This window comes from Meriones unguiculatus, chromosome 2 (genome assembly GCF_030254825.1).
Source record: "Meriones unguiculatus strain TT.TT164.6M chromosome 2, Bangor_MerUng_6.1, whole genome shotgun sequence".
In the NCBI taxonomy this organism is placed as follows: domain Eukaryota; kingdom Metazoa; phylum Chordata; class Mammalia; order Rodentia; family Muridae; genus Meriones; species Meriones unguiculatus.
In genome coordinates this window covers 118,289,921-118,317,175 of record NC_083350.1, presented here as the reverse complement: position 1 = coordinate 118,317,175, position 27,255 = coordinate 118,289,921, and the positions used below count along the sequence as shown (strand labels likewise).

Below are 27,255 nucleotides of genomic sequence, written 5' to 3'. Positions count from 1 at the left end.
AAGTTCGTGGCTAGGGACTGGAGAGATGTCTCAGCAATGAAAGGCACTAGCGGCTCTTCCAGAGGACCCAGGTTCAATTCCCGACATCCTCATGGCAGCTCCCAACTCTCAGTAATTCCAGTTCCAGAGGATCTAGCACACTCACACAAATATACATGCAGGCAAAACACCAACACATTAAAAAATAAGTAAATCTTTTTTTTTTAACTTGTAGGTATTGGTCTAGGATCTAAACTTGAGAACCATTGGCCTGCGCTAAAGAGTTATGTCATCAATTTGTCAGTAACTGTTAGAGTGAGAGATTAAATATTCAGACCAGAAGCTAGAAATTCTTACTCAGCCACATTTATCCTTCTGTATCTTTGAGTTTAATTGACAATGATTTCTTACACATATTTTCTAGCATGTCATTTGTTCTTTGGAGTGTAGTTTGGCAACTTTACCTTTAATTTGCTTCTATTATTCACATCAATTTATGAGACAAGAATGAAAATAAGACTTTTTAAATTTTTTTATCTTATTTATTCTTCTTTCGTACATTTAATCCCAACCTCCATCTCTCACTTCTCCCAGTTTTCCTTCTACTTCCCCTCTTCCCCAGACCCACTCCACCTCCATTTCCCCTCAAATAAAGAACAGGCCTCTTAGGGTTACCAACCCTCATAGCAAGGGTGAATGGGGCAACCCGGAAGGAAGAAAAATGGTCCAAATTGCAGACAAAGGAGTCAGAGACATCACCCGCTCCCAATGTTAGGAGTCCCACAAGAACAGCGTCCTTAACATATATGCGTAAGACCTAACTTAGACCTATAAAGGGCCTGTGATTGTCACTTTAGTCTGGGAGCTCCTATGAGCCACGCTTAGTTGATTTCTGTTCTTGTGGTGTCCTCCACCTTTCTCCTCCTCCTCTGAGGGGCTCGCCTAGTCCCCCCTCCCCATTGTTTGTCTGTGGGTCTCTGCATCTGGTCCCATCAGTTGCTGGCTGATGCTTGTCTGTTGATAACTGAACCAGGCACCGAACTATGAGTATAGGAGAACATCAATAAGTTTCACAAAAATAAGATTTTTTTTTAAACTCATGGTTTTTATTTTCATTTTATTTTTCTAAAAACAAAGTGGAATTAAAAGTTCTTGTACTGTTATTTGGAAAAAATACATTATTTCGTGCAGTAATTGTAGATTGCCTTTGCATAGTTAAACATTTGCAGATAGTTAATGTTGATTCTTCCTAGTGTTCTCTGTAAGTATCAGAAGTGGCAATCGTCAAGGAACCTTTTCCCCATATTTCGAAATGGATGTCTCACGCGGTGGAAATAGCTGGAGGGCATTAGGGCTCAGGACATGTCATCATGACATATCCTTTTGTGTGCACAAAGAGCACAAATCATGAGCCAGGAGCCCTTTTCCCGTATAGTGTTTAACCACCATCAGATTGGGAAAAGGATCTTTTTTCTTTATAAGGGAATCGTGACTCTCTCAGGGAACTTCCTTCCAGGATTGAGTGAGGTAAGCCGTGCGAAATGCTGAAGCAAGTGCCTCATTCACAGCACAGCGCTGTGGAGAATGCTGCGCAGCCTTGTCCTGCTGCTCTCAGCAGTGGGGATGCAATGGAAGGGAGGAAACAATGAACCAAGTCACTGTCAGGGTTCAACCTTTTCCCTAAAAATAATTAAAAACATGCTCTCCATGGGAGGAAAGATCATCAGTCAGAGCCCGTGGGTTGGAGGCAGAGGAGCTGGCTCTTGGTTATGTTCTTGATTTATGCCAGGCTGCTTTGACTGATTGTCCATGCTGACCATGAAATTGTCCAGGATGACTGGGACACTTAGGTTAGGGGAGAAAATTCTGAGCTTCCAAAGGGCTTGGCACACTTGAAATAATAAGAAAGGCTAGAGAGTGGAAAATCAGAGTGTGAGAAACCCTAACAGGAACTTAGGGGAGGTGAACTGGGTGGAGGGACGCGCTAAGGTACTGTGGGAAAGGAGTAGGGGAGCAGGTCCAGGCCGTCATCCTTGCAGGGACATCAACAAGGTTCGTAAAATCTGCTCACTTACCCTCTCCTTCTCTCTGGCCTTCCTCAAGGACAAACTATGGACATGAGCATTTATGCTGTGGCCACAATGGCAAACACAGCACTTCCCCATAAATGCTAGCTGATTTCATCTGGTTGTGGATGACACAGTTTATGTCTGGCCTGTTATTTTCTCTGTAAGGAAACTACGTATAAAGAAAACTCAGACTGTACTATAGTTAGTATGTAAATCCTTCCCCCTTCTCTCCATATCACTTTTCACATATGTCTATATTTGTTCGTCTAAAAATTTCCAATGTCCAGTATGAAAACAGAGATCATGAAATTCCAAAGTGACAAATCATTCTGTGAATTTAAAATGATAAATGCGGTTGCAGGTAAAAATATTCACTTAATTTCTGTTCCCCAACATCTTAAACTTGAGTTAAGTGTGCGTTTGGTGTCTATCCACCAAGGAAGGTTTGGGCATGAGAGAAATCTGGAATTACGGTAAAAGTCTCTTCACCAGGCTGCCAGTATGTAACATTCTAGGGAGGCAATCACTATTAAAAGTCTTAAGATCAGTATGGTGATAAAAAGAAACTGATATTCATAAATAGAAATTATCATTTTTTATTGTTTTTGAAGTTGCAACTCACACATGTAAAGAAATTAGCAGCAATTGTGGCGTACGCCAGAATTACACTGATAGGCAATCAAATAATATATACTTAAAATATTAAAAATAAGTCAGTGTGTGTTTTGGACTCTTTTTTGATCTTATGTGATTCAGGCTGGCCTTGAACTCAATAAATACCCGAGGCTTGCCCTGAATTCCTGGCCCTTTTCTTGTTACCAGGATTATAGATGTTCATTTTATTCTTGGCTCTCCTGGAATCTCTGAGGGATTTTTGTTTGTTTCTCTGATTTTTGGGGGTACAGAAGTACTGGAAATTGACCATAGGTTCTCATGAATACCAGGCAAACATTCTACTATTGAGATACATCCCGGGCCTGTGGGACACTTTTGCGTTGCTTTGTCTTAGCCTGTTATGAATAAGTCTAGCTGAACATCTGTGGACTCCTTGTTGATGACTCTATGAGATTTAAATCTGTCGCTATTTGGTGTCCAATAAGTGGTAGACATAACCATATAGCCTAAGTTACAAATATGGATTTCTCCCCTGACAACTCTAACCTCTACACCCAGCTGACTTCCAGCTGAACATGCATCTTCTATATCTCTATACCCTTGGTTTATCTTCACACCCTCTCTTACTCTTTCAGTATCTCTATTTGCCAAAGACTAATTTAAACCATTATCAGATAACAAATGGGAAGTAGCTTCCCAAGTCATATAGCTGGGGCTAGAAGAGCTGAGCAGTTAAGAGCACTGGCTGATCTTCCAGAGTGGCTGGGCTCTATTCCCAGCATGCACACGGAGGCTTACAAGCATCTTAACTCCTGTCCCAAGGCATCCAGTGTCCTCTTCTGTCCTCTATAGGCATTTCAGGCACATGGTACACATACATAAAACACTCATTTAATGAAATAAAAATAAGATCTCAAAAACCACACCCATGTCTTATAGCTGAATAAAGCACAGGCCAGCTTTTGTTTCCCACCCCTTCCTCTCCATGACAGAGGAAACCAGTTTGCACTATATAATGGTTTTCTGTGACATTCATCTCAACATCTCCAAGTAATATGCTATAATATTAACATATCACTTTTACAAGTTGATTTTATAAAAACATGATATTTCATTTTTTTCTTCCCAACTGTTTTGTTCTACCCCCAGTAAATTTACAGTATAATTTTCAGCTAAATCCATGTATTTAAATTATTTCCATGTAAACATTCTTTACTGCCAAGCCACAGACAATATACCATGATTACAGTCCTTTTTAAAAGCAAAATTTATTGTTCTTATCTTACAACTAATAATCATTGCACACTTTCTAATTTCAGTTTTTAAAACCCCTATCCATGTTTTCCTATGGTTTCCAACAGCTCTGCAAAGCACATCCCAGTAAAATTTTCTCTGTCTGAACTGTCAGAATCTATATTGCTTGTACCATTTCTCTGCTGTCAGCAGTTTTAAAATCAGCCCTCTGTGCTGCATCTAAAGGATGCCTCCCTAAGTTCTCTCTATCAGGTAGACGAGATGAAGCCTATGGTGCACCTGAAAATACCCTTTGCCTCTCTCCTCTATTTGGTCACCTGCTTATTGAATTTTCTTATTATAGCCATACATTCCAAAGAAGGTGCGCATGAGAATTTTTTTCCGTAGCATTTTGTATGAAATGTGCTTTTGCTATCTTCCTTGTCTGGCAGCTTACGTAGCATTTCAGAATGCTATCTGAATCAGCTACATCATCCCATTTCCCTGGCCCTTTGTAGGTCTATGCTATCCTTGCCTCCCACAGAAGAGCCGTTCCTTCTCCTTCCCCCCCCGCCAAGGTTTTCCCTTTTGTGAGGTACCCCTGACTTGTCTGTCATTCTACTGTAAGCATCATCTATGTGTTCCTTGTTGTCTTTGCTTGATATTTCACCTTGAAATAATCTATTCTTAAATATGTCTTATAAAGAAACATTTCAAAGTTAATTGAGACCTATTATGTGATTTTTTTTTTTTTAGTGGGAAGATAATTTACTCAGATTTTTATTTTAAAGTCATAATTGGATGTAATAATTCAATGCTTGTCACAACCTGAATTCAGAGACTGTTTTTGGGAAATTAGACAAACTGGGCTGAAAAAGGCCAAGCAATTGAAACAGAGCCATGACAGTACTTGACCACAAGGTAAAGAGATATGAAGCAAACAAGATTTTTGCAAGACTGCTTCAGAGATTGAATTCAATAAAATTTTTGAAAGGAAATCATCAGACTACATGTTGGCTTACAAATCTACTTGCCTTCACAGGCTATCCATTAATTTTCCGGGGTTATTAATTAATCTATATTCGTTGTAAAAAAATTCATAATTGAGAACTGTACTAGCTATTTTGAACTATTTAATGCTAAGCTTATTAAATAACATATATATTATGAAGGCACCTATTTTACCCAAAGCCTTCAAATGAATAGAAGACATAATTTTTTTCAACTGACACTTGAATATGGAGAAGTTTTGTGATTTGGTCATATTGTGTCATTCTCACGAAATATCTGAGTCTGGGTCACACCTCTAACGGTCTCATTTGACTCACAGTTTGGAGGCTCCGCGGTGGAACAGACTCAAGTGAGGCCTCCTATGCCTGTGTCCTCGAAGCACAGGTGAGGGGAGGGAATTACAGTCCTAATCAGGAAACCAAGAGACTAGGCAATGGCCAGGTTTGTCTTTTATGAAAACTCTCTCATTGGTAGTAAGGAGGCCCAAGAGAACCATGCCAATTCCTCTCAATGGCATGTCTCCAGGGACCTAAATAGCATCCTCTAGATCCCATCTCTTAAATAACTCCATGTCTGTCTACATAGCCACAAATAGGACCAAAGCTCAACATGAGCCCTTCAGGGAAAAAACTATATCAAAACCATAGCATTGTGCAACCATCACAGAAAAGGAATCCATCAATTCCTTGGATCCATTAGTTCTATAGCCAACTTAAGATCTAGTCTGTGATCAACTTTCTCAAACTGAGAGAGTTTTGTGTTGTAAAACCAAAGAGATTTTCCAACTTTCTTTGTCTATCAGGTCCTACCATTTTTTCATAAAATAGAAGTCTATAAAATTACAAGAATATTAAATAGAATGTACAGTGAGCTCATCATGGAAAGGGATGCAAAGATGATAAGAGCCAGGGGTAGTGGATATCTGCAGCAAAATGTGTTTGCCAGACATGACAGGGTCTGTCTTGAACTCTTGTCTTGAACAGGGTCACACTTGAACTCTGTGCAGCTGTGACTGCCCAAGACCCACACAGATCAAGCTGGTAAAAAACACTGTGATGGCAAGGGCAGTGGATCATGAAGTTCTACCTCTTAGCTAGGGAACTGTAGAAAGTAAGTGGATGTTGAAATAGTGAGAGCCAGTTTTATTTGGTCTTCCAGCCCTTCAGATATAACACTGTATGGTGTCAGTGGGCTTAAGAGCACACATGAAGTTTGTAGGGAGAAGCGATGGAGGCTAGGGAAGAATTAAGGGGAAGGAATGGTGGGTATCTCTGATCAAAACACAGAACATGCATTGTTTATCAAGTAAATAAATAGAATATATTATTTCTCTCAAGACTAAGGTTTTGTAACATATGCAACAATATATTTCTCCCCACTCAAAGTGACTCAGTGACTTATAGTTTAAAATTCAGTCTTTGAGAAAAAGAGTCCATGTACCGAGTTCCAGATCCCTACCTTTCCTTACATATCTGTTCTCTCTGAGGCCATCAGCTGGTCAGTACATAAGCCATGAATCATCTGAAGGAATGGGCAGGCATGGGAGCGTTAGCAGGCCTTCTGGTGTTGGTCTCCTTGGATTGCCTGTGGTATATATGCAAGATTAGAGTCTCACAACAGCATAATGCAGCCATGACCTTTCAGGCCTTTACAGCCATTGAAGCAGGACAGTCTCCCCAAGCATGGTTGGCTACCATAAAAAGCTAAAATGTTATGCTCAGGATGCGAGGCTAAGCACTGCACTCAGGGTCAGCCGCTTAGGACCCAGAGAAGAGCATGTCTGATTGCATGCGGGTTGATGCCCCAGGACCCGCCTCTGAGAAAAAGGTATCAGACGGGTCTGATGCTCTTTGGGTGGATGACACCTAAATGAACATCAGTACAAAGTCCCAATTTATTTCTAATATCAGAGATCAGACCTCTACTCTTGCCTGATGCATCTAAAACAAAAAGGGGAAACTGCAGAGAGCTGCGTAATGCCGCGCCTTAAAGATGGAGCTGGTTTCCGCCTTCCACCTTCCCGATGGTGAGTGCTCTCTGTCACAAACAACTCCACATTTGGCTAAGGCCAAGGATCTGGCTTGCTTCCATGTATGTGGACCTATTTGCATTGCCCACATGGCACGCTGGGGTTGGCTACCCAGAGGCTATTTAAGCTGTGGGCTGGCTTTCCCCAGGGTCAGATGATTGTTCAAGGTTCCTGAATAAACTGCATTGGAAAAAAAAAAAAAAAAAAAAAAAGACTGTTGCTTTCCACAACAGCAGGGGTAAAGCCATTAGTGACACTGTTGTTTCATAATCACTGCATGTCAGGTCTGTGTGCCTTCCTTGTTCAGATTTCAGTTATCTGGGCTCTTTGCGTTCTTTCCTCAGAGGATGCCTCTGTAGGAGGCTCAAATGCTCTCCTAGATTGTTGTGTTGAGTATTGTGCTTTGCTTTTCCTCCTCAGGGCTATGAGCCCCCGTGAAACTCAGTCCCACATTAGATCTTTTATCTGATCCTTTATTTATTTCTAATGTTTAATTCCAAGGAATACTTACATCATTGGACCCTCCCCCTTAACCTGCTGTTTATGATCTCACTGTACTGATTCGATCGTTCGTTTTCTGAGTTTTGGAAGCCTACTTTTTTTTTTAATTTTTATTTTTTTCTTATTAGTTACATTTTATTAACTCTGTATCCCAGCTGTATCCCGCTCCCTCATTTCCTCCCAATCCCACCCTCCCTCCCTCCTCTCCACCCTGCCCCTTTCCAAGTCCACTGATAGGGGGGGACCTCCTCCCCATTCATCTGACCCTGTTTTATCAGGTCTGCAAAGTCCTCCTCTGTGGCCTAACAGGATTGCTCCTCCCTCAGGGGGTGGGGAGGTCAGAGAGATATATCTGGGCACAGGGTCTTTTCTGAGACTGACATTCCACCAAGGACCATGTATGGATATAACCTAGAACCTCTGCTTGGATGTAGTTCATGGTAGCTCAGTAACCAATTGGTTTCCCATAGTAAGGGGAACAAGGACTATTTCTAACAGGAACTCAGTGGAAGCCTACTTTTTGCAACCAAAATTCTAGGATTTCCTAAAGGATCAAGTACCCCACATCTGTTAGAATAGCTATTTAAAAGACAAAAGGTAAAATCTTCTCTATGAAGTTGTTGCTTTTTTTTTTTTTTTCTGGAGAAATGTAAAAAGACATTCTGGGAAATATTAAGAAGGCCCCTCACAGTAAGAAAAGTAGAATTATTCATCCCTGGGTATGTGTTCCTTCCAGACTAGAAATCACAGTGTCAATATTAGTGCATAGTAATTTTGAAAGTAGTAAAGGGAGTACATTTTAAATATCATTACTAAATGATGAATGTTTAAACTGGTAGACATGTAAGCAAGCATTGTTAATTTCACACTGTATTCATATCTTAACATCACATGGCACCCAAGAACTCTTTTTAATTTACAATTTGTTAGTTTACAGTAAATTAATTTTAACACAAAAAAAATTTGGTTTTCCACATGATTTTTCAGGGCAGTTAAAGAGTCTGTATGTTCCCCGGAGCAGCCATTCTTTCAGGAATGTAGGTGTTACGGCCTGAATGGAAGGAAAGTACGCATGAGAATGGAATGAATACTCGGGGTGAACTAGGCTCGGCTGACATGCAGAAAGCTGGTCACGTAGGCAGCATTTCCAAACACACTGCAGATATGTCTTCATTCAAATAAGCTCACTCCTGAGTGAAAAGTCGGTGTTGTCTCCATTTTTTTTAATACTCAGCATTCAGTAAACGTTTCATTTTAGTGAAGCCTACGCAGCTGAGTGGAATCTAGGGAACGAATAAAATAGGCCTAATCGTTTGTACGTAACTGAGTGGCAGGTTATACATCGCACACTCACGGAGAACTAAAATGAGCAACGGTTTGCATAGCTAGGAGCAGTTTGGGAGGAAGGATGAAAGGACAGTGTGTGCCGACTGTATCGTCAATAATATAAGCCAAGTTTACAGTTGTGTTTGGCATCAAGGTATCTCTTCCTCTAGTGTTATTTTCTGCGATGGGTCTATCACACAAGATAAGAGTTCACAGTGTGTATGTATTTATGTCATCATTTAATCTTACAACCAAAACAACCAGGTATTCTAATGGAAGTATTGCATGACACACACAAGAACTCACACAGACTCACATGACAGCATGTGCAGGGCCTGCACAGGTCTGAAACAGATGGGGTCCCGTGTTAATACAAGCAGACACAAGCTTCCATCTATAACCAAAAGGTATTTCCAATTGATGACCACTCACAAAGGAAAATTTGGTTTTCTCCAACAGTCTCGCTGAACACACAAATCACGCTTAAGGCAGGACTCATGCCCAGCAGTAATGGCCAACAAAACCAGACTCGTGGCATCTTTGGAGACATTTGTTTCATAATGCTTTGTCTGGGCTCTGTTTTCCTTTTAACCTTATATATATTTTAAAAAAATATTTTATTTGTTTCTGATTTTGTTTTTAATGGCTGTTCTATGAGTAGGAATGTGTGTGTCTCTGCTTTCATGTGTTTCCTGTACTTGTCTTTTTTTTCTGTTTATTCTTATTCTGTTTTATTTGTTTTTATTTTATCTAATTTTATTTTACTATTACTATTGTTTTAAATACCTGTTTGGTTTTTTGGTATTCTTTTTTTATTCTTTTTTTATTTTTTATATTAATTGCAGTTTATTCACTTTGTATCCCAGCTGTAGCCTCCTCTCTCATTCCCTCCCAATCCCACCCCCCTTTCTCATCTCCTCCTATGCTCCTCTACAAGTTCATGAGGGGAGTTCCTCCTCCCCTTCCATCTGACCCTAGCTTATCAGGTCTCATCAGAACTAGCTGCACTGTCTTCCTCTGTTACCTGACAAGGCTGCTCCCCCATCAGGGGAAGGCAGGCTGTCAATGAGCTAGCCACTGAGTTCATGTCAGAGACAGTACCTGTTCCCCTTACTAGGGAAAACCCACTTGGATACTGAGCTGCCATGGGCTACATCTGAGCAGGGGTTCTTGTTTTATCCATGAATGGTCCTTGGTTGGAGTATCAGTCTCAGAAAAGAGCCCTGTGCCCAGATATTTTGGTTCTGTGTTCTCCTTGTGGAGTTCCTGTCCTCTCCAGGTCTGACTATCTCCAACTTCTTTCATAAGATTCCCTGCACTCTGCCCAAAGTTTGGTTATGAGTCTCAGTATCTGCTTTGATACACTGCTGGGTAGAGTCTTTCAGAGGTCCTCTGTGGTAGGCTCCTGTCCTGTTTTCTGTTTTCTCCTTCTTCCTATGTCTGTCACATTTGCCTTTCTGAGTGATGATTGATCATTTTACCCAGGGATCTCCTTCTAGCTCAGTTTCTTTAGGTGTACAGATTTTTGTACGTTTATCCTATATTATGTATCTAGTATCCACTTATAAGTGAGTACATACCATGTATATCTTTCTGCTTCTGGGATACCTCACTCAGGATGATCTTTTCTAGATCCCACCATTTGCCTGCAAATTTCATCATTTCCTTGTTTTTAATTGCTGAGTAGTATTCCATTGTGTAAATGGATACAATTTCTGTATCCATTCCTCCATTGAGGGACATCTGGGTTGTTTCCAGATTCTGGCTGTTACAAATAAAGCTGCTACAAACATGGATGAACAAATGTCCTTGTTGTATACTTGAGCATGTTTTAGATCTATGCCTAGGAGTGGTATAGCTGGATCTTGAGGAAGCACATTTCTAATTGTCTGAGAAAGTGCTAGATTGATTTCCAAAGTGGTTGTACAAGTTTACATTCCTACCAGCAATGGAAGAAGGTTGCCCTTTCTCCACATCCTCTCCGGCATGTATTGTCACGTGAGTTTTGATCTTAGCTATTCTGATGGGTGTAAGGTGAATTTTAGGGTCATTTTTATTTGCATCTGACTGTTGACTAAGGATGTTGAGCATTTATTTAAGTGTTTCTCTGCCATTTGATATCCTCTATTGAGAATTCTCTGTTTAGCTCTGTATTTCATTTTAATTGTTATTTTTTATATTAATCACAGTTTATTTACTTTGTATCCCAGGTGTAACCCCCTACCTCATTCCCTCATCTCCTCCCTGCCCCTCTCTAAATCCACTGATGGGAGGCCCTCCTCTCCTTCCATCTAACCCTAGTTTATCAGGTCTCATGTGAACTGGCTGCAGTGTCCTCCTCAGTGTCCTAGCAAGGCTGCTCCTCCCTCGGTAGGGGTGGGAGGAGGTCAAAGAGCCAGCTATTGAGTTCATATCAGAGACAGTCCCTAGTCCCTGTTCCCCTTACTAGTGGAACCCACTTGGATGCTGAGCAGCCATGGGCTATATCTGAGCAGGGTATCTAGGTTATATCCATGCATGGTCCTTGGTTAGAGAATCAGTCTCAGAAAAGACCCCTGTGCCCAGATATATTTGGTCCTTGTGCAGCTCCTGTCCTCTCCAGGTCTTACTAACTCCCCCTTCTTTCATATGATTCCCTGAACTCTGCCTAAGGCTTCTTTATGAGTCTCAGCATCTGCTTTGATACACTGCTTGATAGAGTCTTTCAAGGGCTCTCTGCAGTAGGCTCCTGTCCTGTTTCTTGTTTTCTCCTACTTCCAATGTCCATCCCATTTGTCTTTCTAAGTGAGGATTGATCATCTTACCCTAGGACCTCCTTCTTGTTTAGCTTCTTTAGGTGTACAAATTTTAGTGTATTTATCCTATCTTATAGGTCTAGTATCCACTTATAAGTAAGTATATACCATGTGTGTCTTTCTGCTTCTGGGATACCTCACTCAGGATGATCTTTTCTAGATCCCACTATTTTCCTGCAAATTTCATGATGTCCTTGTTTTTAACTGCTGAGTAGTATTCCATTGTGTAAATGTACTACAGTTTCTGTATCCATTCCTCCATTGAGGGACATCTGGGTTGTTTCCAGGTTCTGGCTATTACGAATAAAGCTGCTATGAACATGGTTGAACAAATGTCCTTGTTGTGTACTTGAACATATTTTGGATATATGCCTAGGAGTGGAATAGTTGGATCTTGAGGAAGCACTATTCCTAATTGTCTGAAAAAGCACCAGATTGATTTCCAAAGTGGTTGTACAAGTTTACATTCCCACCAGCAGTGGAGGAGGGTTCCCCTTTCTCCACAACCTCTCTAGCATGTGTTGTCACTTGACTTTTTGAACTTAGCCATTCTGATGGGTGTAAGGTGAAATCTCAGGGTCGTTTTGATTTTAATCTCCCTGATGGCTAAAGACATTGAGTATCCCTTTAAGTGTTTTCTGCCATTCTATATTCCTCTACAGATAATTCTCTGTTTAGCTCTGCACCCCATTTTTTAATTGTATTGCTTGATTTGTTGCTTTTTAACTTCTTTAGTTCTTTACATATTCTGGATATTAGCCCTCTGTGAGATATAGGATTGGTGAAGATCCTTTCCCAGTCTGTAGGCTTTCATTTTGTTCTGAAGACAGTGTCCTTTGCTTTACAGAAGCTTTTCAGTTTCATGAGGTCCCATTTATTGATTGTTGTTCTTAGAGCCTTTGCTGTTGGTGTTCTGTTCAGGAAGTTATCTCCTGTGCCAATGAGTTCTAGGCTCTTCTCCACTTTTTCTTCTAACAGATTTAGTGTGTCTGGTTTTATTGTTGAGGTCTTTGATCCACTTGGACTTTAGTTTTGTGCAGGATGATAAATATGGATCTATTTTCATTTTTCTGTATGTAGACATTCAGTTAGACCAGCACCATTTGTTGAAGATGCTGTCTTTTTTCCATTGTGTGGTTTTGGCTTCTTTGTCAAAAACCAAGATCTATTTGTTTTTTAATGAGAGAGAGAAAAAAGAAAGAATGTGCATTAGGGTAGGTGGAAAGGTCGGGAGATGTGGAAGGAGTTGGAGGAGGGGCAACCATAATTAGAATGTATTATATGAAAAAAAACTATTTTTAGTAAAAATAAAAGAAGATATATAGTAAGTATTATAAGGGCATTGTCCTAAGTTAAGAAGTCATTACAGATTGTCCAAGTTTTCCTTAATTATTTATCTTATTGCAATTAGATGGATAGCTTAGGTTTAAAGAGTTCACAGTAATAATGTTTTTTTAAAAATTATTATAATTCTTGTTATAATTAATCTATATATTTAAACAGTGAACTACTTCTAATATTTTTAACATTTAATAAATGTAGTAAGTGAAAGGCCATGTCAGAGTTCATTCAATCTTCACAGTAATTTTGTTCAGAGATAATATTAACACCACCTTCTTTAAGAGTAAGAATCCCTGGTACAGAGTTAATAAATATTTAGTTAGTGAACCTCATATAGGTTTGAAGGGTCAGAACTTAAACTTAATGCTGTAGAATGTCACCCAAATAATACATATTAGACAATAGGCTCTAAAATTTATGTTGATGCACAATAACTTTGACTTTATCATTTTAATTACTATAAATTAATTTACATATATGTGTGTAAACACACTAGTATATAAATATATAATTAGGAAATTCTAGTATAGATGTGTATACACTGTTTGGGGTAAATTTAATTTCATTGAATTTTCTTAATCAAAATGCTTGAAGAAACCTGGCTTTGGAAACTAGAGTTATCTATAATTGACGCTTTTGAAGCTTTAGCCTGAAGCTTGATGATTGAAATACTGAGTGAGTTCATACAGTAGTTGGCAAATATTGAATTTATATTCATTTTATATTATTTCCAATTATACCAATTTCTTCACTCAAAACCTACAATTAATTCATAGTGCAATCCAGAAAAGTATAACACACATTGTAACTCAATCAGCTGGAGCTAAAAGCTAAACACAATGACTACGTTGTGTCTTAATGAACCAAAGGAAACTTTGCAGTCCAAACCCAGCATCAAGACATAATTTATCATCCCTTTGCAAGGATTTGAATAACAGAACTTAATAAAAGTTGACAGGGCTGTTTGCATTCTTTCTCATCAGAGCATAACAGAAAGTTTACTGGTGAGTCTATGATTTCTTACCACTTCTTCTATTCACGTCTGCTGTCTCACTGAAGACACACCTCATTTTCCCTGTGCTCTTCAACTCACATAGTTTCAACTTAAGAATTTTAAGAAAAAAAAAAATCTGGGTATGCTGGTGTGTGCCTGTAACCTCAGGCACTTGAGAAACTGAGGCAGGATTGCTGCATTTGCAAGACCATCCTCAGTAACAAAGTGAGTTTGAAATTAGCCTGAGATATATAACAAGATCTCATATAAAAAACTGAATAAATAAATGATCTAGGTAAATATGTTTTATTATTTCAATATGTAATTATATTTTGCATCCTGATTGTTTTATGTTTTGCCAGATGTATTATAACATTTTGGGGGATGCATAACCTCTCCCTCTCCTGTGATTTTTCTTGGAGTCTATCATTTCTTTTACTTATAGGAAATATACATGTTCCTGAGAAAGAATAATTTAACAAAAGTTTGTGTGTGTGATTCTTAAGCAGAAATGTTTCAGTTCATTTATTTAGTTACTGATTCTGCTGATTACAACAAAAGCCAGGGCTATGGTCTAGGCGAACTTTCATACAATGATCTCAAGTTTGCAATCCCCTAGAGAAAAATCTTGGAGCAAGCAAATATGGTTTGAGAGTTCAGTCTGAGGCTTTCTTACCAGTGCTTAAAGCCAGCTAAGTGGCTGTTTGCCTAAGTTCCCTGAAGGATTTGTATCCATTACTAAGGCTCTTACAACATGCATTTGAGAGTAAAAGTGTAGTTTCGTTATTTATACACTTCATTCAGTTTGTTATTTAATATGAGCATTTTTTCATGTAACCTAGTGTCCTTCTAAAGTGAAATCCGGGCAGCATGGAAGGTGATGCAGGTGGCCTCTAGTAGAGATACTGTGCAGAGAGTGACCACTGTACTTCGACAGAGTGTCTTAGTTCGGGAGGCAGAGAAACCAGAAGCCCCAGCTAATTGGAAGATAAGAATCTGTCAGGCATATAGAGCCAGAAGTGAGCAGTGTGGCTTCTCTGGCCTCTGGCCCAGTTTTTCCAGTTGCTTCATCTCTGTGAAGCAATTACCTTAACATGCATGTATTGTGAAGATAGTGCAGCAAAGAACAACTAGATGGCACAGAACCACTTGTGACGGCAGGGTAGCCTTCCCCAGGAGTAACTCTGTGCCACATTCTGTAAGGTGAACCAGTTTTATTAATCTTGGCACAGTTCTCCATCTCAAAGATTAGTTCACCCTCGTTCACAGGTTACAAAGACCAGGGGACTTTCCTAAGCTGTCAGTGTTTGTAAAGTCTCCTGGGCCTCAGATCAGATACGCCTGACTCCAGAACCTAGCATCCTTCTCTTTGTGGATCCTTTAAAGTCGGCTTATGGCCCTGTGGCTCCTACTTGTGGCGAGATTGTTACAATTCAAATCCAACTCAAACCATCTTTTCAACCAGCAAGGTAAACTTGGAAGTCTGTTACTTGAATAAAGTACAGATAAAAGGTGAATGTTTACTGCTATAAGTATCTAAACCTTTAGAAAAATAAAAGGAAAAATTTCCAGTCACACAAACATAATAAAACTTAAGATTTACCAGGAGCGCAAATATTAAAGGATCAGCAAATAAGAGCATCTAAAAGGTGTTTTCGTTGTGATTTAGAGTCATTTCCTTATATTCAAATGTCTGCAAAATAAAGGTTAAAGATATGAACATTACCAAGGCACGTTACCAGCATGGTCTTTCTTATGCCCCGACATACCTTCAGTTAGTCACAGTGTGAGCTAAGTGTCCTTAGACATGCCTTAGACACTCTCTTATATTCTCTAAAACTCTTTCTTCTGTGTTTTAATACATGTGGAATGTTTTCCATCTAGTAACACTCTGAAAAATTCAGCAGTCCTACCTAGATGTTAGCCATATTAATACCAACATATTAGTATTCAAAGATATATATGTGTATGTATACATGTATATGTATAACGTATAAATGTATGTATGACTCTAAATACAGGGAAATCATAATCAGAAATATTAATTATCCCTTAAGGGAGACACTAGACTTTTTACAATACATTGTCAAGAATATACATGCATAAATATGCATGAAACAGCTTTTAGAATTGCCGTTAAATTGCTATATTAAAAAGCTGAAATTATAGAATGCAGTTTTATTTTTATACCTAATGTAGTATGTATTTGTGTATGTAAATGTGTGTCTGTATATGTGGGCCTGTGTCTATGCATGAGTGTGTGTCTCTGTATGTGTGTGTCCGTGTATCTGTGTGTCTGGCTGTGTCTGTTTCTTGTCTTTATGTGTGTGCTTGTCAGTATCTGTGTGTGTGTGTGTGTGTGTGTGTGTGTGTGTGTGTGTGTGTAAAACTGTGCTATAATATCGTAAATTGCAGTTTGGACATATTCATTTTAAAACATTTTGTATCAAGTTGCTCAAAAGTATGAAGGGCTATAATTCCTGGGAAGATTTCCCACTTTTGTTTTGTCTCATGTACTTCTGATTTGCTAATTACAACACATGTATTTGCTTTCTCAGATCTAGCCAGGCCTTGTGTTCTAGCTCTGTAATCCTAGATGCTCCATAGGTTGAAGCAGAAGCATTACAATGTCAGCACCTGCGTAAGCTACAATGTAAACTTACGGCCAACTGCGTCAAGTTAGGAAGATCTTATCTCAGAATAGAAAAGGGGGTTAAAGGCATAGCATGGTGGTAAAGCGTTTTTGTTTGTCTTGCGTATGAAAGATACTATTTTTACCAAAAAAAATTAATCTATATAATTTTTAAAAATATTATTTCATGTGTGCGTATTTATGTACTATATGAAGAGGCCGTAAGAGGGCATCAGCTCCCTCAGAACTGTATTTAAAGACAGTTGTGGGCCCTGACGTGGGTGCTGAGAAGCTAAGCTAGGTCGTCCGCGGTAGCGGTAAGTGCTCTTGACCATTGGGAAGTCTAACACCCAAGCATTTTAACTGGTATTTTTGTACTCTGTTGACATTTAGTGCTCATGCGGCTGAGTAAAACTCACCTGTTCAGCCTAAGGCATCCTACAGCAGCCACAGTTTCTCATTAGACACAACCTTTCTTGTGCTGCTTCATCGCCCTGGTCATATCCTCTGTGGGGAGGTCCTTTTATGAATTTCTCATTTCCAGTTTTGTCATCCGAGTTCTGATCCCAGCATTTCTTGCAACACTTTGTACGCTGTTTTAAAAAACACTTGTTTTTAGTCATGTGTTTATGGGGGGTATGCATGTGTGTGCGGTGCTCTCAGAGTCTAAAAGATGGACATAAGAGCCCCTAGATCGTAAATGACAGGTAACCATGAAACCCCCAACTGGATTCTCTGCTAGGACAACATATGCTTTTAACCTCTGAGCCATAATTCCAGCCACTTTTGTTTGTTTCTTATTTGTTTCCCTTTCTCTAGTCTCATTTCAATTTTTTAATATTATGTCATTTTTATCTCCCTTGTAACAAAGTTACCAATGAACCACCCAAGCGACTGAAATAACTTTAAGCCTATTTCTATCTTTTAGGGTTAGATTAGACTAATAGAATTTTTTTAAAGTACATTTCTTTTTTGTGTGTATGGCATTCTTGAACTTTCAGCTTTTCTTTCTATCGTAACTAGTTGCTGGAGTCACCTCCTTTGTAAGTCAAATCGCCAACCCTGTGGCTTGCAATACACTTCTCTATTCTGTATTGTAATTTCTGCATTATAACTCCATTCGCTGCCTGTGTGTTCTAATACAAACACATTTCAAGAGGCTTAAATGAGAGATGACAGTCCAAGCAAAATATCTTAGACAGGAAGGCATTTGCAATTATTTCATAAAACGATGCCAAAATATTGTCACATATAGTATCTCAGATGGCAAATTCAATAACATCTCTTTGGAGAAACACATTTTTATAAAGTTCCTCTGTAAATCAGTCCAGGTGGCTTCCTTTTATTCAGACGGGATTATTTTCAAAATAATGGAAGGAGGGGAGAGAAAAGAGAAACCCAAACTGTTTCCCAGGAGCGATCTCCTCCAGAGTCATCTGGGAAGGGAGTTTTGCTTGGTCACAAGTGACTAGCCCCTGATTTTGAAAGGAGTGATTCATCCTCCTTTGAAACAAGAGATAAGTGGGGGAAAGAGCCGTTTAAAAATGACTTTACAACTGTTTCCTTTGGAGCTATGACTTCTTTAGCTGGAATGCGATCCAGAACAGTTTCCCTTTGAGTCTCGCATTTGCCTTGAGCGCTTTTCTGTCTCTCTTCCCCCACGCCCCCATCTCACTTCTTCCCTCCCTGTCTTCAACAGATTTACACTGACTGGGCCAACCACTACCTGGCGAAATCTGGCCACAAGCGGCTGATCAAGGATCTGCAGCAGGACATCGCGGACGGGGTCCTCCTGGCAGAGATCATCCAGATTATTGGTGAGACTTACCCTCTGACATCGCAGAGAGCCTTTGCTCCCCGCTCTTCTGCTACGCTGTAGTTTGGCTTGAATGGACACAGAATTGTTCCATGTGTCCAGGAGTTGCGACTGTGGCTATCTCCGATTCAATCGAATGTGTTTACGCCAGACTGACAGAGGCATTCTGGCCATACTTTGAAATAGCTCGAACTGTGCCTGTACATAATATAGCAGTGTCAGAAATGAAAGCTTCATTAAGCCATATGCCTCCCATGTGTACATTTTGTTGACCGGAGTCACTCATATCCTGAGACTCCTTGAAACTGGATCCTGATCCAGCAGGGACAAATGTGAAAGGTTTCATGTCAGCAGTCATTTTGGCACATGCTGGAAAACCAGCAGCAACTTCCTTCTCGCTCTATTTTTTTTTTCTGTTGTTGTTGTTGCTTGGTTTGTGCACATGGAATTGTTGGCTGAGAACAAGTGTGCCCTCCTGTCCATGGCTTGGGAGACTGAATAGGGGAAGCAGTGGAGTTTCTGCTTGGTGTTTTTATTTTTATTTTTTAAAGGTCTCCTTTTATGTATGTGTTTCACTTCATTGCTTAAGTATGTTGTTCTTTTTTTTCTCTCTCTTCTATTTTGTTTCTTGGATTTAGCAAATGAGAAAGTTGAAGATATCAATGGATGTCCTAGAAGCCAATCTCAGATGGTAAGAATCAGATTTATTCTCAATCGTAGTGTTTAGCACCATTTTCAAAGTTAACTGCATTTGCACAATTGCTTTACGATTTTTCTGCACGACTTCCTGCTTGTGTAAGAAACCATCTGATCCCATTTTCCGCCCTCTGTTGCGGAGTGTTCAGTGCCAGTGCAATAGTATCTTACAGTGAGGAATCTGGACTCCTGAGCAACATGTTTCTAGGTATTTGTTCTGACCCTGGACTTTTTTGTTCTTGTCTTTTCCTGTTGTTTGTTCTGGTGTTTTATAGTATGTAATTCTGTATTCTGGGCTGTCTATAAACTTTGTTTCTAATTTAAAGTCATACAATTTTATTGAGCAACTATTTTAAGAACAGAGCTTACCATGTGCATTTTTCAAATATAAGCATAGTGTTTTACGTGTTCAGCACAAAGTTCAATGGGCTCTTACCACTATTGGAAACAGCTCTGAAGGCTTGCTGTGGCATATATGCTGAACAACGTATGATTCTGAGATAAGATTCATGTTAGCTTCCAGAAAGCCCTCAGTCTGGAGGCCTTTTACCCCAGCCCTATCTTTCCCAAATAGCAAAGTATAATGTTTATAAATAAAACCATAGATCAATAAACTGCTCAGATAAAAACAAGCAAACAATAAAAAAACAAACAAAAAACAAAAAACAAGCAGACAAAACAACTCTAATCACAAATTGACAGCTTAATTTTCTGGGAGGAACCTAACGAAGACTGCCTCTACTGATGACACACTGGGCAGTTACCAACCTGGACAACAGCCCAAGTCTCCAAGCGTGATTGCTTCAGAAAATTCTCATGTTAGTGAGGCACAGGCATTTTGAGGGTCTCAGTGAATCCTTGTCAGAGATTTGGTCAAATGAAAACCTCAAGAACTTCTTAAACCTGCTGACCCACTTTACTTACTGCCAAAAAAAGTGAAATCCAATGTAATAAAAGATATTTATTTTTTTCAAGAGTGATTAATTAGACTGCTGAAAACATGAGTGCCCACCCCTCCAAAAAAAAAAAAAGAAAAAGAAAAAAGAAACTATTAAAATGTCATGATCTACAGCTGTTGTGGAAAAAAAAATACCATAAATGATAAGGCCTCTATAAAGACATGAGCTTTGATGGTATTTCCTGATCTAATTACTCTCCACATAAATGGTACTCTGTGGAAATTAATTACATTTGCTTTGTAAGGTTTTACTGCTGGCATGATAAAAATAGGATAAATACAGACCCTGCTATGTTAGTAGTTGTGTGATGTTGGAAAAATGTGTAAACTCTCTGGGCTTTCTCAGTTGCAAAATAAACCCTAATTGAATGTTTTACACACACATATATATGTATATTAAAATTAGTGTGTGTATATATACACACTAATTAACATAATATGCAAATATAGAGTAATTGTATTATGAATGTTACAAGTAACACATGAATGGATTAGCACCTGGTAAAACCCGAGAGCCTCTCTTGAGAAATTTGTTAGTGCCTGAGATGTAGGTGTAATAGTTCCTAATCCTAAGACTTGATTTTGTTTTCCTCTGTTAACCACAAGGAGGTGGTAGAAAACATAAAGTGTTTCAATTCTAGAGCTTTCTGGCTGTTCTGCTGTCCTAAGGATGGTGCAGCCTGAGGATCTGATGTGCAGACATGCTCACGTAGTTGAAGACAGGGGAGAAAAAAGATCTCCACAGCTCAAAGTTGTGGAGAGGCAATCCCCTGAAACTGAAGTGAAGCATTTTGCACCTAGAATTTCTAAAAATCTGCAGAAGCATCTTAACATCAGACTTTGTTACTTTTTTATAGTTTCTTGTTTGTTTTTAGCCCTGCCATGCAATTGCTGGTATACAATGCTAGCTCAATACCCTTGCTTCAGAAAACAGAAAGAAACACGAAGACTGAAAAGTGATGACGTTATGAAAACTGTGACTCTCTCCCTCTAAAGAGTGTTAGTTGGAGCCATATTACATTTTGAAGAAGGACCACTTGGATCATTTCTTTGGGATTGTTTGAACTTCAATTCTGAAGTTGGCACCAGCCCCGGAAGTTAATTGAGAAGAAAAGCTGTGAAACAAATGTAATTTCTGGCTGGACTATTTTTGTCACTGTTCTTTAGAATGTTGATTGGCACTGTGTGATTAAAGAGTACAAACCCCAGACTAGAGCAGAGGCTAGAAAGAGGGAAAGACAGACAGTTAGGGCAGCATGACTAGGCGTGTAGATCAGGCATCTGCTCCTGTCAGGATGCTGATAATTCTTACTGTGAAACCCAAGGCTCCACCTCAGAAATCAAGTGCCATCCTTCCTCACAGAATGACTTTCATCACATCTTATTTTATTTCATCATTTGTGATCAGTATCAGCAGCAACAAAAAAGACAACTTAGAACAAAACCTTCAAGTACTAGACTGCCTAGACCTGCAGAATCTATGGCCATTGTAGAATCATGTTAAGCACTTAATACTAGAATTCTGGAGTGTGTTGATCTATTTGCCTAACAGTAGCCAATAGGCAGCTCAGTCTTCATGTGGGTCTCTGAGTATGAGGAATAGGGGCTGTCTCTGACATAAACTGGGTTGCCTGCTCTTTGATCCCTTCCCCCTGGCAGGGTGGCCTTGTCAGGCCACAGAGGAAGAGGATTCAGGAAGAGCTGCCTATTGGCTACATCTGAGCAGGGGATTTAGGTCCTCTCCATGTATGGTCATTGACTGGTGCATCAGTCACTGCAACCATCCCCCACCACGGGCCCAGATTTGTTGGCTTTGTTGGTCACTTTGTGAAGTTCCTATCTCCTCCAGGTCCCTGTATACCCCCACTCTTCCATAAGCTTCCCAGCACTCTGCCTAAAGTTTGGCCTGAGTCTCAGCATCTGCTTTGATTCCTTGCTGGGTGAAAGCTTTCAGAAGACATCTATGGTAGGCTCAACTATGTTCATAGGAGCTTTCTTCGTAATAGCCAGAATCTGGAAACCACCTTGATGTCCCTCAACCAAAGAATGGATAAAGAAATTTTGGTACTGTATTAGGACTTGACATAGCCACGCATTAAAAGTCATCCAATTTATCCCCCACTGGTGAGATATGATAGGGGTCAGATCGTAGGGGAGGAGTGCTTCCCCTCTCTAAGGGGAGGGGGAGACTGAGAGGAGATGGAGGTGGGGTAGAGGGGAGAGGCTACAATCGGATGTAAAGTGAATCAATTAAAAATTTTAAAAAGACCTGATACAACTATTTTAAAATCACTGTAGGTGCTACCTGAAGAAAATAGAATCTACGTTAGATTTCAGGTGGATGTGGAAGATGGCCAGTTGGTTTTTGTTTTTCAGCTAAATAAGCAAGCTGGGAATACCCATAGAAGAAACAAGGTTAGAAAGTGCAAGGAATAATGACGTATTCATAGTTTGATGTGCAGAGTTTGATGCCTGTTGCAACAGAAAGCAGGGAGTAACTTTAGGTTGTTACTTTGAGCTTCTGTCTGAGGAAGTTAGTGATTAGGCTGTGTCTCATAACACAGGTGATGGATACCAAAAAGGAAATCTTGGAGGAGGTCTGTGTAAATTCAGCAGTGAAAAGGTTTATGATGGAGTATATTAATATTTATGAGGCAGACCTCAGGAAAGGAAGAGTGGTGAGAGTGTGTGTACTCAGTGAGACAGCAGACCACAGGTGTATCTTGTTAATACTCACAATACTTTTCACAGTTTAAGCTATGGTGTTTACTTTAGCACAAACACTGAGTAAAATGAGTTCAATAGAATGTAGCAGATGCTATCAAATGCTCCTGAGCCTGGTTAATATGCTGGCATGAGCACATCAACTTTGGTAATCAGATGGGTGTTTCTAACCTATAGGAAAAGACTCTTCTATCGGGTCATAGTCTATTAAGAAGTAACAACCAGTGTGATAGCCATTGCTCCACAATTCGTCTTTATAGGGATCCTATCGAAGAGACAAAGAGACTGCTGGAGAAACAAGTGGGCAGAGGGGCTAGTTTTCTTTGTGGTGAAAGGAAGAAGAGAAGATGGTTAGCAGTAGGAACGGGAGTGAAGGCTCCAATTTTGAGCACTTTCTGTTCTTGTACAGGACTTGGGATCCATAACCAAGAACCTACCGACAGCTCACAATGCTCTGTAACTCCAGTTCCTGGGATCTGATACCCTCTCTGGCCTCCTCAGGCTTCAGGCACACATGGTGAATGGACATACATGCAGCCAAGACAGTCATACATATAAATAAGTCTTTTTTTAAAAAGAAGGTAGCAATAGAGAGAGAAGAGCGCCCATAGTAACAAGAACACAAGTGATGGTGTGAAGTACAAAAGAAAGTGGTTCAGGAAGCAATTTTGAAGTCCTTGGGAAAGATTGGCTGTTAGGGAAAAATATTAAAAAAACAAGCAAAAAAATTTTTCCTTTGTGTCATACCACAGAGAAGTGTGAATTTTTGAACTGTGGTATTGAAGTAGACTAAACAAAAACTTAAGGACTTTAGATCAATGATCAGAATTTTAGATAATGTTAATATACTGTTCTATCTTACTGCTTTTCTCATAATAAAGAAAAATCACTATATAGTATTTCATATGTTTTGAATTATAAAATAGAAGCAAAATCATATATGTATATGTACATAAAATAATATAACATTGTAACTTTAGGTATCATGGTCCAGAAGGTGCATATTTAAGAAAAATATCTTATTCCCTATATCACTCTGGGTTTCTAAGAAACAGTTATGTTTTACCAGTGAATTTCAGGTTATGATCATCTTGAAATATAGACATAGTTTTTGTGAGATCTGTCCAAACACTATATTTAACATCATTTGATGGTGAAATTACCAATATGGATGACACCTGTTGAGTAATTTCTAGTTAGGTATTAATAAGATCCAAATTGTATGTTCTGCATGGCATGTATTTGGTGAGCTTACACGAGGAAATAAACTAATAGACTATAAATACCAGGAATGTCCTGAATGCTCAGTAGATTAAAAATAGCAAAAGAAAAATGCCCAACATTTATTTGAAAGGCAGAGGCACAAGTGAAAGATTCTCAAACAAGAATGTTAGACACGAAGAAAAATTGTTTTGGAAACAAGTTTTTCTTCATCTTAAGATAGACTGTAATACTTTAGGATCTTCAGAAATGCCCAGATGATGTGGGAATTCGATGGTCTGAAATTCTTGTGAGGCAAAAATTAGTTTGTATGACATTGCTGAGGATTAAAAATGTGTGGCTCAAAGCATGCCTGTTTCTGTACAGTGCAGACCTCTATGTGACCCTCCTGTTTGCTCATCTGCGGTTTAGCTACAACCTTTGGCTGCATTTTTTTTTATCATCATATCTTGTATGCTGTTGTGTAAAATTTGCTGACAAAGGGTGTTTTAAGATATTTGTTCCTCTTGATTTCTTTGAGCATTGTTCTTAGAAGACAGAAAGGTAGATCTGAGTGTCCCATCCTATTGTGATCCCATGGCCCATGGGGTTACGGCTCCTGAAAGATTTTTTTTTTTTTTTTCTGAATTTGCAGACAGTTTTACATCTTTCTATAGTTTGACTTGTCTGGCTGTAGAAATAGGTACCTATTCTTGATAGAAACGTTTTCCAGTTCAGTGGCCTTTAGCGTTTTAATTCTTTCAACCACTGCTTGTTATTGTTGCTCTCCAGAGGGTATCTTAGGTTAAAACAAGAAAAGAGATTTTGACAAAATAGGGAAGAGATAAAGTCATAGAATGCTCTTACATTTTAATAAAAGTTTATAACAGCACACAAGGAAAGCTCAGTTCCTACCTTAGTCTATCCACAGGATCACCTGCCGTTTTGAAAGCTGCTAGTTTTGGAATGGCAAGATAAAGAGATTAGTGAAAACAAATGTTTATTACAAATGTTTGTCTGATATATTAGGAAATACTAAAGAAAAAATATACCTTAGTGTTCCCGTTCTGATTTCATTGTTTGTACACAGTCACTAAATATAGAAGGAATATAAACTTCTCTTTTAGAGAATTTAAGTTTTGAGACTTCCTACCTGATAATTTTTAAAACCAAATGTTTATAGAATTTGCTCTTTTATTAGTGAACATTCGAGATGAGTTATATGGGATGAAATTGGTGAAACTAATCATCCTTCTGACTGTGCCTCAGAAAATGAAATTTGAGCTTGAGACTGTGTCTGGCAGTGAAGAAAGCAGACAGCTGATATCACAGTCCAATGGAATACTGTTTTTTTTTTTCTTATCAGTACTTTGTCTTATGATTATTCCATTTTCTATTCCTAGAGATGTTTAGCATAGCAATTTAAAATGTCGACCTTTGAATATATATTTCTGAAACTTATTAGATAAGACTACACTAATGCTCCACAAAGTTATAATTAAAGGATTCTAGTTTGAATTTAATCTAGCTTATGTGGATAGTCATGAACAAGGATTCCTCATTATTCTTGTTACACTTTGAAAAATCATATTGTCCACCTGATTTTTGTTAATTGTGTTTAATATATCAAAGAAACATCAAAAAATAATTGCATGGAATCCAAAGTTTAATGGTAGTTCTGAGAATCTGACATCATAATTTATTGATTGGATTTCAAACACACATACACACAGGCACACATATACACACAAGTACAAACACCTGGAATTAGATGTTTTACTAGCTCTAATTCCTTTGCAATCAAAACAGCTCTGCATAAGAATGAGCTTTCATTGAGAATACATGTGTTCCACATTGAGAAAGTGTAAGAAATGTGGTTTGGACTCATGCCTCAGGACAAGCCTGATATCTTTTAGACTTGTTTATAAATAAATTTGACAGAATGCAGTCTGGAACGTAGACCACTGGATTTTTGGCTGTTCCTATTTCCCCTCCTTTCATTTTAAAGACATAAATTTTAATAGAGGCTTTAGGCATGCAGCAAAATTCAAAGTTATCAAGGTTTTTCCTAGATTTTCTGTTCACATATTCACATGCTCCCCTAATTATCAAGACCCAAACCCCAGAGTTCTCAGTTGTTGCTGGTTGATTACTTTGGCACATCTGTACTAGTCACAGCATAAAGTTCACATTAGTGATGATTTGGAAAATTGTATATTGGCTTGTATTCATCATCAAAATAGTTTCAACCCTATAAAAATCCTTTATAATAATCTTCACATATTCCTAATCCCTGAGAACTTTTGTTCACTTACTATTATTCCCCATAGGCAAATGGCCTTTCAGATTGGCTTCTTTCTCTTAGCAATATGCATTAAAAATCACATTACATCATTACCTTGTCTGACTCCTCCTCCCACTTTAGTGCTGAATATTATCCTACTGTGTGTGTGTTTTCCTACGTATTATCCATACATTAATTCATTGAATGTCATCCTACTAGCTTCCAAGTCTTAGAAAGTTTGCTGATGTTGCTAACAAAGTCTCTGTGCAGATGTTTGTGTGGACATCTGTTCCTACACATCTTGCCTAGTTAATATCTGCGATTGCAATTGCCAGATTGTATGTAAATTTGTAGCTCTGATGTAACTCCCTACTAGGTGGCTCAGCATTGTTTGTATTCCTATTGAGAGTAAAGTTTCAGTTCTACAGATTCTTGTGAACAGTTGGTACTTGATTTACTCCACATTTTGGATGTTCTGAGTAGGACGTATAACATAATCTCACTGTCGTTTAATGTAACACTGTGGTGACACAGGGCAAGGAGCTATCTGTTGTCAGGGCATGGAGCTGCATTATTTTCAAAACTTTGGTTCCATATTTTAGTAAGACTGTGTTTTTCTTATTTTTGAGTTTTAAGGGCTCTTTTGCATTTTATTTTAATAAATTTTATTACTAAAAACCTTGCAAATAAAAGCATCACACCCAAAAAATGAAACAGAACCAAATTGAAAGAGAATCGAATTCTATTCAACTTGTGAATCTTCACGTTCAGTTTTTTACTTTTAGTATTGATTATACTTTACGTACTCATCCACCATCAAAACAAAAATAATAAATCCATGACAAAATTAGAGCTAGAAAAACAATTAGCTTTATATCTTCTCTTATAACCAGTATCTATTTTATATATACTGTTTATCTGAAATGCACAGAAATAATGTATGTGTATAGTGTATACATTTTAGATAAAATATATGTCTCTTGTGTATTTTTGATAACAGGAATCCTTGGGAAATATTTCCATCCTCTGTTTTGTTTTTTCATCATTATTTT

At 38.7% G+C, this 27,255-nt stretch overlaps 1 protein-coding gene across 8 annotated transcripts in view; it reads left to right on the top strand.

Annotated features, from left to right (window-relative positions):
- Window positions 1-27,255, top strand: part of Nav3 (neuron navigator 3) — a 560,089-nt gene that overhangs the window by 302,966 nt on the left and 229,868 nt on the right. For all 8 annotated transcript variants that reach the window (XM_060378026.1, XM_060378025.1, XM_060378030.1 and 5 more), the window contains exons 2-3: window positions 18,225-18,342; window positions 18,980-19,032. In XM_060378026.1, coding sequence (XP_060234009.1) covers window positions 18,225-18,342; window positions 18,980-19,032 — 171 coding nt within the window. The remainder of the gene's footprint in view (window positions 1-18,224; window positions 18,343-18,979; window positions 19,033-27,255) is intronic.